Here is a 15,186-nt window from a genome sequence, read left to right as displayed (position 1 = left end):
TTAGTTATAATTTATAAACTTGCATTAATTAAACTAAATGTTTAATTAGTAATTACATATAAAGAAGAAGAGGAAAAAAAGTAGCCAAATTTCAATAAAAAGAATAAATATTATGTATTAGTTATAATTTATAAACTTACATTAATTAAACTAAATATTACAAATTTAAAAACAGTAGGTAAATTTCAGTAAAATAAATAAATATTATGTATTAGTTATAATTTATAAGCTTAGATTAATTAAAGAAAATATTTAATTTATAAGCTTACATATAAAGAAGAAGAAAAAGAGAAGCAGCACACAGCACGCAACAGTCAGCAGCACGCAGCACGCAACAAGCAGGCAGCAGGAAGAAGAAGAAGAAGAAGAAGAAGAACTCGTGAGGGCTCCTGCTGGTTGGAAACATAGTCGCGAAGGGTCGTGCTTCTTTAAAATGTCGAAGACGAACTCACGATCCCGGTTCGAAGCTCGAAGACAAAGTAACGAAGGCTTCCGGCTGGTTCGAAGGCTCACAGACGAGCTCACGTTGCTGGTTCGAAGGATCGCGAAGGCTCCTGCTGGTTCGAATGTGCAAAACGAACTCACGAAGGGCTTCGAAGGGCCGAGAGGGGCTAGGGGCTATGTTCATTCGAGTCGAATGAGGGCTACGGGTCTGGCTGTGACCATTTCTCTACTTTAAATGACTAAAAATTCACAAGGCGCGACTCACTGCGCTAGTCGCCCCAGTGCGCCTCGTCTCACCTAGCGTCGCCTCTTGCAGGTCGCCTCGCCTCACCTGGTTTAAGGTGCAAGCCTCTTCGCTTCACTGCGCCTTGCGCCTAGGGCGCGCTTTTAACTACAATGCTAGTGTGCCCCTCAACAAGATGTGATCAATTGAGATTTCTATTTAATATGATTCCCAAATCAATTAGGATTCTACTTAATGTTAGGATTATTTAACGTTTGTTAGTTAGGATTCCCAAATCAATTATGATTTCTAATTAATGAGTCCTAAATCAAATAGGATTCTACTTAATGTTAGGATTATTTAATATTTCTTAGGATTCCCAAATCAATTAGGATTCGAGAGGATATTTTATAGTCCTAATAGGATTCAGTTTCCCTACCTTATATAGATGTGACCCCTGTAGGGCTTTTGTCATGGACGCACGCAATGAAGCAATAACATAATTCATAGCCTTTGGCTAATTTGGGGGCAGATACCCTCTAAGTTATCAAACCCTATTTCCTTTAATATTTTCCATTCTTTAAATTTTCCCAATTTCTCCATGATAAAAACCCCAAGGTCCTATCATTTGGTATCAGAGTCAACGTTCTTGTGGATGTCATTAACCCGCTAACAAAAGCAAAATCTTGGAATTCATGATCTTTACTCATACTCAATAGCCTCAGAAAATTAAGTAGTCTCATATGGAAGCTAGACTAAAGATTGAACTTAGCAATATGTTTAAGTCTCAATTTGAAGAGATCCGAGCATTGCTCTCTAAACTACTCATTACATTTTCCCAAAAAGAGAGAGAAGATGAGATCTCTACATCAGCTAATCAGAGGGAGCAATCGTACATACATGAAGGAGAATACCAAGGAGAGCATGATCATGTTCCTTTTTGTATGAAGGTGGAATTTCCTTGGAGGAACAATGATGACCCAACCAGTTAGGTTTCCAAGGCTGAAATACTTTCACTTTTACCAAACTCCAAAAATATCTAAAGTTAAGATTGCTTCTATTAGTCTAGATGGCGATGCAATTCAATGGTATGATTGATTTGAAGCTCGTTATGGAATGCCTTCATGGGCAGAATTTGTTTATAGATTACTAGTCCCATTTGAGCCCATTGGACATAAGAATATCGACGGAGAGCTTGCTAAAATATGCCAAACTAGCACTATCTTGGAGTATTAGACACGATTTGAGCGGCACGATTTGAGCGGCTATCAAATAGGACTAAAGAATGGAATGAAAGCCAACTCGTCGGTACTTTTATTGAAGGTCTCCTACCTGACATTCAGTGTGAGGTCAAAGTGCGTTGGCTGCTAACTATGACCGTTACAGTTTCTTTTGCACGGTTAGAAGAAAAGAAGTTGGGAGAAGAATGACATCACTCCAACAAGATCATTAGAAAGCAGAATGTTAGCAACACTATCACAGTGATGTGTTCCTAAAATATGCTATTTTAGGCCCCCATTTACCTATGTGATGTCTTCATTTACTTTGTAATATATCCCATCTTATCATTGTTCAGAGTTACACGTGGTTTGTTTCATGTTTCAGGAAATTGGAGCTTAAACTGAGAAGTTAAGCAATGCAAGGAGCCAATGAAGCAACTTGGAAGCACAAGGCTCAGCCAAGTGCACGACCAAGTCTCCAAGGCTTTGATCCAACTAAATCAACATGACTTTGATCAACCATGTGGTGCGACCAAGCAATCACAAAGGGCGACCAGGTCCAGCTAGAAGACTTCAAAGTGTGGTTAACAAGCAGGTTCACAAAATGCTTTGACCAGGGCGCGACCAAGAGACCTTGGACGTGCGACCTTGGCGATGATGACATTAGCTAAACAAAGAATCAATTGAAGACTTTCCAGAATGTCTCGACTAGGGCGCGACCAAGAGAACTTAAGGTGTGATCAAGTCAACTGTTATTGAGTTCAGAAATCTGCTGCGCTAGATTTTGGGCAAAACTTTCCTGATTTGAATTCAATTGTGTGTAAACCCTACGGGGTATAAAATTAAACTTCGAATAGATGATTAGGGTTCCCATTTGGTCCTCTTTGGTCCTGTGACAAACCTTGAGTGTTGTTGGGTGCAATTTAGATTAGATTTCAATTCAATTGTCAATTTACTGCTTTGTTTAATTTCAAGTTGCGAAGTTCAATTCCGTTTTGTTGCTTTGTATTTCAATTCTGAATTTCAATACAAGTCATGCTTTCAATTTCGTCTTCCAATACCTTGTCATTACTTTCAATTTCATGCACCATGAGTAGCTAATTAGTTTGATTCTCAGGTTGTGATGAAACCCTAGGCTAGAACAGCATAGCTAGGATTTAGTTATTTGTGCATAATAGGGTATAGTTGTTTAAAAGGAATCCGTGTTCACTGTATAGGGTATACCCCGTTCTCCCAATCGTGCTCCAAACGATTGGTGCGAACCTAGCTACCCTATGCCACTCGAGCGGATTACGTTAAAAATGAATTCATGTTCGCTAGATAAGGTATACCCTATTCTCCTGATCGTGCTCCGGACGATTGGGGCGAACGTGGCTACCCTACGCTACTCGAGTGAATTACTTATTTTTGAAACCCCCTAGTATGGAATAATTGACCGAACCTAGTTATTGCTCATTAAATGCCTAAGGTGGATTCATAACCAGGGAATTGCATTTCCAAAAGTACTTTTATTCAATTTTAATTGCTTTCGTAGTTTAATAGAAAAACCAAAATAAAATCTTTTCTTCTTGTTCAAGCGTAGTAAACTAGGTTAACTTGGTACACTGCTGCACTAGAGTCCCTGAGGATCGACGCTTGACTTACTCATTGTTCTACTGAACTTGGGGTTAGTTAGGTTTAATAAATTTTATCTTTGACAGTTAAGGACCCAAACCTTGGCAAGCCTACCAAATTTTGGCGCCGTTGTCGAGGACTTAATTACGGTAGTGAGCCAAATCTTAGTGTAGTTTACTACATGATTTTTTTTTTATTTGCTTTTCTTTTATTTTTGTTTGCTATTTGAAGGCTTGATTTTCTGTGCTAAATTGTTATATGCTGGGTTTGCGATCTTTGGATCCCGAATTAGTGCCTATAGATCCTGAGATTGAGAGATCCCATAGGTAAGTTAGGAAATCTACTTTTAGTCCAGAGTTAGCCAAGTCCTCTAAGCCTAAAGTCATGGCCGAATGCCAACCGGTTCCCGCGTTCCATAATCAAAACCAAAATCCGAAACCTCTTGCTCCCCGTCAACCTGCGGCGGAGGAGCAACCTCTTCGGCCCCTTAAGAACTATTTCACACCCAATGCATACACCTCGCCGTCTCGCATCCGATTCCCAGATGTAGAGGCGGCGCAATTTAAAATCAAGGCCTCTACCATCTCAATGCTTCTCAACTTTTACAGGAATTCAACTAAAAATCCATATTAGCATCTTGATGAGTTTCTCGAAATTTGTTCCACCATCCGTATACCCAACTTCGGTGATGATGCCCTCTACCTTAGGCTATTTCTATTCTCTCTGAAGGACAAAGTCAAATATTAGTTGAATTCTTTAGAGTCAAACTCAGTGACCACCTAGGCTGTCATGCCGCACGAATTCCTCAAAAAGTACTTCCCCATTGGGAAGACTAACCAGCTTAGGAAGGCTATCACCAGTTTCTCACAGATAGATGGTGAGCAATTTTTTGAGACGTGGGAGCGTTTTGGGGACGTTTTGCGTAAATGCCCACATCACCAAGTCCCTAGGTGGCAATTAGTTCAAACCTTCTATTAGGGATTAGCTGAATGTGATAGATCCATGGTCGATGCATCATGTGGAAGTACTTCCCTCACGAAGCATGAGAATGAGGCGGACTCTCTTTGAGACCCTTGCCAAGAATTCTCAGCAACACATAGTTGCTGCTCATAGACCTTCCCAATCTTTTTCTTCTCATTCAAAGGGAGTCTACGAGTTAGCTGCTAGCCATGACCTCACACCCACTTTGCACACCATTGTGAAGAAACTTGATCAATTCTTGTCCTTAGGACAACTACCTCAGCCAGTGACATGTGCAGAGTTGTGTGCCATATGCTCCGATCCCTCTCATACCAACTATAATTGCCCTCATGCGCCTCCCACACCTGAGTTTGTGCAAGAGGAAGTTAAATCCACCCATAATTGGTACGAAATGTTGACCAATGTTCCATACTCCAATAAGTACAATCCTGGGTGGATTAGACATCCTAACTTCTCCTGGAGGCCACAAGCTCCAGGTTTTCCAACCCAAAGACCTCAACAATCACCAAATGTTCCACCTCCTCAACCATTTCAAAATTCCAATCAGCCAAATCCTCTCGTGCCTACACCCCGTCAATCATCTTATCTATCACCACCTTCTCAACCTCAATATGATCATTCTTTCCAGGAGACGGTGTTGAAAGCTTTTAAGGGTATCGAGGCTGATCGTCAGGTTGACCGGCAATTACTCCATTCCCACTCTCAGTCCATAGCAAAGCTAGAGGCCACCATGGGCCAACTAACTACATCTTTGAGTAAGCAGGACGAGGGTAAGTTGCCGAGTCGGCCCCTCGTCAACCCAAAAGGCCAATACGAGTAGAGAGTGAGCCGGCTGCTAGTCATTCATCTTATCATGAGCAAGCTCAAGCCGTGACCATTCTTAGGAGTGGCAGGGAGATAGATAACAAAGTCAAAGAAAAGTCAGACCAAGGTAAGGGTGAGGAGAAGATGAGGGTAGAGCCCAGTGTTGAACCATGCATCCCCTCCTCCTCCAATTCGGTGAGTAATCCCATAATCCCCACCTCCTCAGATGAAGGAGCATTGCCCTGCAGTGTCATATCCTGTAGCTCTTCAGACATACTCCAAGTCTAAGAAGGAAGCAAATAAAGAGTCCATGATGGACACATTTAGGCAAGTGCAAGTGTCAGCTTATACCAAACTTCTTAAATACGTATGCACCCAAAAGCGCAAATGTCGAGTGCATATGAACAAAAGAGTCAAGCTCACCAAGCATGTGAGCTCAATTCTTCTGGGTCACATTCCCCCAAAACTTAAGGGCCCCGGCGCTACCACCATCTCATGTGTAACCAGCGATTACACTATCGATAGGGCCCTTTTAGATTTAGGAGCGAGTGTGAACCTACTTCCCTACTCAGTCTACAAACAATTCAGTTTAAGAGAGCTTAAGCCTAGATATGATCGACGAATGTGTTGAGGAGGTTGCCCCATCGATTCTTTTGAAGGATCCCCTTGAGGTTATGCTGCAGCTTGATCACCCCTCCTTCTTAGGTCTAGAGGACCCGTATGAGCATATCTCTGTTATTTATGACTCAGCCTCTAGCCTAGAGAGAAGGCTTTGGACATGTGAGACAAGGGTTAGTGAAGGAATAGTAGAGGAGATTCCGGTTATTGAACCCAGGTGAGTTCGATATCAGCAATCATTGCGTCTGGCTGAAGACCAAAAACTTAGCGCTTCTGGGAGACAACCCATTTGTTTTTCTTGTTTTCTTTAGTCCTTGAGTCTTTAGGTTGTACATTATAGGGTATGTTAAGAGTCTAGAGTCCTTAGAGTAGGTCTTAGGTTAGTGCCTCAGTCCAAGGTGCAACTGGGCTTTCCAAGGTGCGACTTGGTCCACATCCCATGGCCCATCAATAGGGGCATGTGACAGAATAGGTCGACCATCGCACGACCATTCCTCACACCAGGTGCGACCTGGTCGCCACTAGGTGTTCCTAGTGACCATCAATTTCCAAAATAGGTCAACCAGCACACCACCTTCCATCCATTCTAGCGCAACCTAGTTGACAACATCTTTCCCACACTAAGTTGGGGGTCAACCATTGGCTTGACCAAGCCCAATCTGGTGTGACCTGATCGAAAGTGTTAAAATCGCTTTGAGCATAGCCCCAGTTTGTGATTTGATTATCTTTTTGTCTGTGTGTATTCTGATTTTATGCTAAGTGTGTTCTAGTGTAGGTACACTTGTTCTTCTCTTATCACCGAGCAGTGCTTCCCTCCCCTGCCTTCCAGGTGTTTTCTATCTTTACTTCAGTGGAGACACTGAAGTCTTAAGTTGGGGGTTGCAGGGTTAGAAAGGCACTATACGTTGCATTTGGGGCACATATAGGACATATTTTTAAAATTTTAGTGACCATTATATGCAATAATCCATGTTAACACAACCTATGCCTTTTACATACTTTTATATTGCATTTTTGTTACAACACCGTGTTGTATCTATTAAATGACTTTATTATGATCACTAACAATGAAGCGAGTTGTTCATGCATTGTTTCATGAGGTGTAGCCAGTTTTCCTTTTGGCAACTTGATGAGAGTTAATTGTTGTTCATTAGTTTTAATGTTGTTATATAAGTTTTGGTATTTACATAGTAGATTACAAGGCTTAGTCATGCTTACATGATTTGTTTCACTTAGGTGTCCTTGTGAGCACTGAGAGAACAACTGTGGCAACTGTGACACCTTGTGAGGATTTTATTGAGCCTTTCGTTTTTTGTAAGAGTTATTTACATGAACTCTGAGTTCACAAAACTCAACCATTCTTCTCAGGATATTCTTTGTATGCTAGTCTCCTTATTTGCATTTGCTAGCCTAGAGGCGATGTCTAGGGGGAGATATAAACCTAGGTCTTGTAGCCTACTCAAGACGTGAATATTAAGCCACCCTAGAGATGAGCATAATTCATGAACTTTCTTTCTAAGCTTACTTCTCTTTTGATAGCACAAAGACAATATAAGTTGCATTGATTGTCCTTGCTAGCCATGAAAGAAAATGAAAAACGAAAAGAAAACTAATGAGTAGAGAAAAGAAAAAAAAATGATGAAGAATACATAGATACCTGCTCCAAAGAAAAAAATGAAAAATAGAAAGAGAATGGCCAAGCTAGGGACACAACACACCACATTATCAAGCTTCTTCGGGTGTTCCGATGCATATGGATGGATTCACATGTAGTTTATGAATTATCAATCTAGGGTAGTCTTGGTAGGATGTGGCAAGTAGGTGAGAAGGCACTAGGGTGAAGGACCCGACACCTCGATATTAGGCTGGATTCTATTCTCTTGAGACTAGTTCTCTCCATTTTCTCTGTTGGTTCTTCGATGTGTATGAGATGTTTGACCATGCATGTTTTTCTTCACATATGGGAGTGAACCCATTTTCATGAGTGTTTTTGAAAGTATACCGGCGAGGCCGAGTCAAGACAACCATTTCTGTAGGTTTACTAGGATTATCCGAATGAAATGAGTCATTCACTTTACACATGCCTTGTGATGATGCTGATTCATACTAATACTTATATGATAATATTAACTATGAATATGAATTGCTGAATTATTGTCTGAGGGCTATGATTTCTTGATGGCTATATATTGTTGAGGCATGTATGGGTGATCTGCTTTGGAATTGTCTTTATAATAGGGTTATTGGTAGAAGGAGCATGTTTGTAATGATGTCATATATTTGAATGGGAAATGGTATGGTTGTGTTACTTGTTTGATTTTAATTGTCATTCACTGTGATAGGTGTTTGTGAGTATCGCCTTGGAAATCCTCTCTCTTCGATTTCGGCTCCGTTGCTTGCCAAATCGATGATCTGAGGCCACCACGACGCTCCTGGGGAAATTCTCTCCAAATCTGTCGGAGCGGATCGTTGGTGGAAACTAGTCGAAATTCATCCCTGAGTTGAGGTAAGGCTTTTTATGCCAAATTTAGTCTTACTATAGTTATAGGAAATGATATTCACGTGAAACTATTGAAATTTAGTTCTGCGAGTAATTGTTTTCAAGGAGTTGAACGAGGAACCTTGCGAGTGCAGGACCGGAAATTTTAGGGGGTTTCTTTCAGTGTCAGGTAAAGGAATAAACTAAAGCAGTTATTTTCCATGCAAATTATTATTATTTATCAATAAATTAATTTTCAGAAGAGCATGTATTATATCAGTATATTACGAAGGAAATGCACATTTGGAAAAATACTGCTATTATGTTGAAATGTATACATATGTATGAGATGCAGAAATTATGATTTAAGAATATGAAGTATGGTTTTATACAACAAATGTGTGGCATGAATATTATTTTACGTGAAAAGTATTATGACATGACAATATTATGAATGAAGCATGTTTTCAGGAATATGAAATATTACAGTACAAAATGATGCTGAAAATACATGATAATTGATTTATTATTCAGAATGATATGTATGAGATATTTGGCGTGAGGCCATGATTGATAGCCGGTGCGAGGCCGTGTTTTACGTATGATTTCGGTGCGAGGTCGTATTTATTAAATGTTCAGTACGAGGCCGTATTTGTGAAATGTTCAGCGCGAGGCCGTAATTATGAAATGTTCGGTGCGAGACCGTATTTATGAAATTATGAAAATGCTATCAATCTACTTATGTTAAACGCTATATTATCATGTATTATATGTTATCAAAACCCAGATGTTAGTTTAGTTCAATTCAAGAGTACGGTACCATAGCTTATAGATCAGATATCTATGTTCAGATTGGTGCTAACCATCCCACGAGGGGGTGGGAGATGGATAGTCGATGTAGCTTTCAGTGTATTGTGTAGACGTCCACCTGGCAGTTCGGACCAGGGTGTGGTGGGTCCATCGTACTTACAGACATTTTTTACTCGGCAGTGGTCGGCCAACCATTGTCGGGTCCCGCCTTCGGATTGCACAACCCGTCATGGGGGGTAATACATAACATCAGCTAGCTATTCATTCTGGGTATGTTTTTAGTATTATTAGCTATACCAAACAGTTATGATTAGTATGATGTATTAGAAATATGAAAGTATACGTTTTTGCAGTCATTAAATGATGAATGTTTTCTGGTATGAAGATTGTATTGTATATCTATATTATCACTAAGTATTCATGTTGCCACATAGCTATATTTAGTTTATTTTCCCTTACTGAGAAGTGTCTCACCCCGAAAATTAAATGATTTTCAGGAAACCCAGAGAGACCGACAGGTCAGGGCCGCCGCTGATTGAGTTGAGCTTCCCTGCTAGAAGGATAAGTTCTTATCTAAGATCAAGAGATTTTTGTTATAAGATCCTAGGTTTATTTTGATATTTTGGAGATTGTATATATAAATACAGTATCTTTGGGAATATAATAGACTCTGGTATTATGAATTATTGGTTGATGGTTGTGATTTACATTTGCTGCTGCCTAAATTCCACTGAGTATGACAGGTGTCCCCGCTACCCACGGGTTCGGGTTGACTACTTTATTTATTATGTTTTATTATATATTAAGATAAGTAGGTCGTTACAAAAAGACTCCAAAGTGTAGTTAACAAGTAGATTCACAGAATGCTTCGACTAGGGCGTGACCAAGAGACCTTGGACATGCAACCTGGGCAATGATGCCATCAACTGAACAAAGAATCAATTGAAGACTTTCCAAAATGTCTCGACCATGGCGCGACCAAGAGAACTTGAGGTGCGACCAGGTCGACTGTTATCGAGTTTAGAAATCTGTTGCGCAAGATTTTGGGCGAAACTTTTCTAATTTGAATTCAATTATGTGTAAACCCTACGGGGTATAAAATTAAACTTCGAATAAATGATTAGGGTTCCCATTTGGTTCCTCTTTGGTCCCGTGACTAACCTTGAGTGTCGTTGAGTGCCATTTAGATTAGATTTCAATTCAATTGTCAATATACTGCTTTGTTTAATTTCAAGTTGGGAAGTTCAATTCCGTTTTGTTCTTGCTTTGTATTTCAATTCCGAATTTCAATACAAGTCATGCTTTCAATTTCTTCTTTCAATACCTTGTCTTTACTTTCAATTTCATGCACCATGAGTAGCTAATTAGTTTAATTCTCTTGGTTGTGATGAAACCCTAGGCTGGAACAGCATAGCTAGGATTTAGTTAATTGTGCATAATAGGGTATGGTTGTTTAAAAGGAAGCGTGTTCACTACATAGGGTATACCCTATTCTCCCAATCGTGCTCTGGACGATTGGTGCGAACCCAGCTACCCTATGCCACTTGAACGGATTACATTAAAAATGAATTCATATTCGCTAGATAGGGAATACCCCGTTCTCCCGATCGTGCTCCGGACGATTGGTGCGAACCCGGCTACCCTATGCTACTCGAGTGAATTACTTATCTTTGAAACACCCTGGTATGGAATAAATGACCGAACCTAGTTATTGCTCATTAAAGGCTTAGGGTGGATTCATAACCAGGGAATTGTTTTTCCATAAATACTTTAATTCAATTTTAATTGCTTTCGTAGTTTAATAGAAAAACCAAAATCCAATCTTTTCTTCTTATTTAAGCTTAGTAAACTAGGTTAACTTGGTACACTGCTGCACTAGAGTCCCTGAGGATCAACACCCGACTTACTCATTGTTCTACTGAACTTGGGGTTAGTTAAGTTTAATAAATTTTATCTTTAGTAATTAAGGACCCAAGCCTTGGCGAGCCTACCACACAGCACCTGCTCCTCACAATCTTCCTTTCAAATGATTGACTCGAGAGAAACTTAAAGAGCAAATGACAAAAGGTTTGTGCTAGCATTGTGATGAAAAGTGTTAAGAGGGCACCATTGCAAAAAAGGACAACTCTTGATGATTGAACCAGTGGAGGAGGCAGAAGAGATTGAGGACAACTCCCCATATTCAAATCAAGAAGGAATAAAATTTGATGATAATGATGAATCTATCACTTCTTCAATTCATGCTTTAGCTAGTTATGCTAATCCTCAAACCATGAATATTAGTGACTTCCTAAAACGCCAACCAAATACTATCTTACTTGATATGGGTAGCACTAATAATTTCATGGACACTAAAATTGTTAAACGACTAGTCTATCCTGTGGAGCAATGTGAAAAATCTGATGTGAGGGTTGCAGATGGAAGGACCTTGACATATCAAAGCAAGTGTCCGAAGGTTAAACTTACTATGCAAAATCATGGTTTGTATGTTGATTTATTTTTGCTGCCAATAGAAAACTATGAAGTGGTTTTGGGCATTGAATGGTTAAGCACTTTAGGTGATATAGCTTGTAATTTCTCTAAACTAGTTATGAAGTTCACCATGAATGGCCAAAGAGTGACTTTTAAAGGCAAGCGTTGTAGTAATGTCACTACAATTTCAAGCCATTGTATGGAGAAGCTCCTTAAAAAGGAGCAATACAACTTCGAGCATCAAAGGAGTTACAACATCAATATGGGCAAAATGAAAGGCTAGAATCTCTTATTTCAAAAAAATTTGACCTATTTAAGGAGCCACGGGGATTGCCATCTCAGCGAATGCATGATCACTACATTCCTCTATTGTCGGATCATTTAGGTCATTTTGTACTCACCACTTTTCGTGAGCATCATCTGTTTGTCAAGAAATCTAAATGTAGTGTTGCTCGACCACATGTGGAATACCTTGGGAATATTATTTCCCAAGAAGGTGTTTCAATCCTTCTAAAATACAAGTGATGGCAAACTGGCGTATTCCACAAACAATAAAAATGCTGTGAGGATTTTTGGTGTTGACTGGTTACTACTTGTGTCAACAATTATGGAATGATTAGTGCTCCACGGACCACTCTTCTGAAAAAGGATGCAATCAAATGAAGTAAGGAAGTTGAGCAAGCCTTTGTCAGGCTTAAGCACACAATGACCACCACACTAATTCTTGCCTTGCTAGATTACAACAAGGTGTTTATCATCAAGTCCGATGCATCAAAAGTTGACATTAGTGCAGTTTTAATGCAAGACAGACACCCCATTGCTTTTACCAATAAATCTTTTTCTCCATCCCACATTGGCATGACTAACAAAGAGATGCTGGTCATTGTACATGCAACTACAAAGTGGAGATATTCTCGGAGTTTATTGCTGCTCATCCTTGAGGCCAAGGTTGACTTGAAGAAAGCGGGAATGTTAGGATTCCCAAATCAATTATTTCTACTTAAGATGATTCCCAAATCAACTAGGACTCTATTTAATGTTACGATTATTTAATTTCTATTAGTTAGGATTCCCAATCAATTGGGATTTCTAATTAATATGAGCCCTAAATCAATTAGGATTCTATTTAATGTTAGGATTATTTAATGTTTGTTAGGATTACCAAATTAGTTAGGATTCAAGACCATATTTTACAGTCCTAATAGGAGTCAGTTTCTCTACCCTATATATATGTGACCCCTATGGGGCTTTTGGCATGAAAGCAAGCAATGAAGCAATAACATAATTCATAACCATTGGCTAATTTGGAGGCAGATCCACTTGAAGTGATCAAACCCTATTTCTCTTAATATTTTTCATTCTTTCAATTTCCCCAATTTCTCCACGATAACCCCAGGATCCTATCAAGATGCTAAGCTCAAAACCCCTTTAGCTCACAGAAAACTTCAGACTAATAATGGAAAATACAAGGGATACATATGTACGCCCTATTCAGTGGTATTAAAACAGACCACTAAGCCCACCATAACAGAAACTTCAGAGGCTACTGCCTAATGCACCCACAACTACAAGCCTTCCACAACACCCCACTAACGATGGTAGAGGAGAAATTGGAACTCCACCAGGTAACCACAGGAGATCAGAAGAAAGCGAGAAGATAAGTACTCTAAACTCCATCATATCTAGTCTTCCAAAGCCTCCTTCTAGTGACCCTTACTAACCTAAGGATTGGAAGATTTTTCCGAGTCCCTGCTCTAGTAAACCCCCCTTTCTTTGTCTTTGCAGGATATCCAGGCCCGAGGAGGGCCCATACCTAACCAAGAAGACCAGCCCAACAAAAATTGCTTCAACATATACAACATTACAACATCATTTATGAATATTTGATTTTTTTAGAAGTTGATAATAAATTCATTAGTTAATCTTACTGAAGCAGGGCAAGAAAAAAACAATATGTCCCAACCAGTTTAATTCTACGTTCTGAATTATAACTTCTAAAATATGCCAAAGCGCACAACTTTTCAACGCTTAAGATTAGCAAATACTCCACTCCACATCAAGGATTTCAATACTGACCAATATCCATAGCTCCACATCAAAAATCACTGCGAAGCACAGTTACTGGAAAACAATACAAAACATAAACCCAAATAACCCGAACCCAGCTTTCCCCTTTGAAGAGGTGGTAGGAGCAAAAACCAACAGCCAAAAAAAAAAAAAAGGTCAAAATGGGCTCGATGCAAATTGAAACCATTGAATTTGAGCTTCAAAGTAGTTTGGACTTACAGATGCCACGGACCGTTGAGGGGTGGCATCAACGGCATCCCCACCACCATTGCTGCTAACCTTCGTGAGAACTGCAGGTTTAGAGCACGATTTGGGATTAAGCAAATGATGGTGATGAACTTGATGGGCTGAAAAGACAAAGGATGAGGAGACCCATAGCGTACTGGTTCTTGTAATTCTTTTGGTACCGGCTGTAAAACGCCCTCTGTGGGTGTTCAGGACTTGGTGCTGGGGATGGAGAAACTTGAGTATGGAGTGGGTTGGAATTGTTAAGGCCATTACTCTGTTGCCTGTCGCTCAAAGCTAGGAGAAGCGCAAGGCGCTAGGCTGCTTGCCCCTCCCAAATAGAAAAGGTCACTGACGACGAGTTTTCCGTTTTGTCGGACTTTTTCCTATTTTAATATTTTTTAAATATAAATTATTTTCAAATAATTCAAACTGAATTTTTTTTCCAATGCATATCAAATATTGTACTAAATTAAAAACGTTGGATAGCCGTCTTTTAATTAAAAAACACTACTCCATGTAATATTTTTCAATAAAAAGTGGTATGTCATATGCATGTACATATATTTTAAATGAAATCTTCTTTATAATCTCAAGAGAATGGAAATGAGAGGATTAAGGAGGGGTTTAGCTCTGCAAATCTTTCTGGAAAGACGGCAATGCTATTGAATCTCTCATTCGTTTAGTTAGGATATTTGCAATAGTAAGTTGAGTAAAGGCATGTCTTATGACAGCAAGTCAACCTCGAACGGTTTAGAGAAAGACTCGATTGAATCAAAAATTTACATATATGGAAATGGTCTACTTTCTCTCGATGCTTTGCTTTTCTTAATGCCATGAAGGAAAAATGCTCAATATCACAGCAAGCAGCTAACTTACAGGATGAAAGACAAAGTGTCCCTAGATCAATGGTGAAAGTAGCTATCAAATACTATGAATTTTATTTCAATTTGTCTCATATTGAAAAATTAGATAATCATATGTAAGTTTTAAAAACAAAAATTTTTTAGTCAAAATGATGCTCACACATAAAGTGTACAAAAGTTACTAAAAAAATTAAGAATTGGTATTGTATTTTTTTTATTTTTGGTTTCAATATTTAACTTCTTAGCATTCAATTTTCGGTTTCAATTTCGGTCTTAGAAATAAACCAAGTTGAAAAAATCGAATGGAAAACCAATGAATGTTTTTGGTTGACCATCTACCCACATATTTTAGGTAGAAGACAT

At 39.2% G+C, this 15,186-nt stretch overlaps 1 protein-coding gene and 1 non-coding gene across 5 annotated transcripts in view; both read right to left on the bottom strand.

Annotated features, from left to right (window-relative positions):
- LOC131152663 (uncharacterized) overlaps positions 1-14,338 on the bottom strand; it is a 63,226-nt gene extending 48,888 nt beyond the window's left edge. The window contains exons 1-2 of one of the 4 annotated variants that reach the window (XR_009136079.1): positions 14,116-14,317; positions 13,952-14,022 (exon numbers count right to left, since the gene is read on the bottom strand). Coding sequence is in view for 2 of the 4 variants with exons in the window: in XM_058104452.1 (XP_057960435.1) it covers positions 13,952-14,230 (279 nt within the window). In the remaining 2 variants the exon portion in view is untranslated. Of the gene's footprint in view, positions 1-13,951 lie in introns of all 4 variants that reach the window. The other 3 variants (XM_058104453.1, XR_009136078.1, XM_058104452.1) reach the window with 3 other exon arrangements.
- Positions 4,340-4,445, bottom strand: LOC131154750 (small nucleolar RNA R71). The gene has a single exon (XR_009136659.1). It is a non-coding gene; the product is annotated as a small nucleolar RNA R71 (small nucleolar RNA).
- Positions 14,339-15,186: the final 848 nt, after the last annotated feature.

This window comes from Malania oleifera, chromosome 4 (genome assembly GCF_029873635.1).
Source record: "Malania oleifera isolate guangnan ecotype guangnan chromosome 4, ASM2987363v1, whole genome shotgun sequence".
Classification (NCBI taxonomy): domain Eukaryota; kingdom Viridiplantae; phylum Streptophyta; class Magnoliopsida; order Santalales; family Ximeniaceae; genus Malania; species Malania oleifera.
Note: the sequence above shows the minus strand (reverse complement) of the source record. Positions and strands in the feature narration are given on the sequence as shown.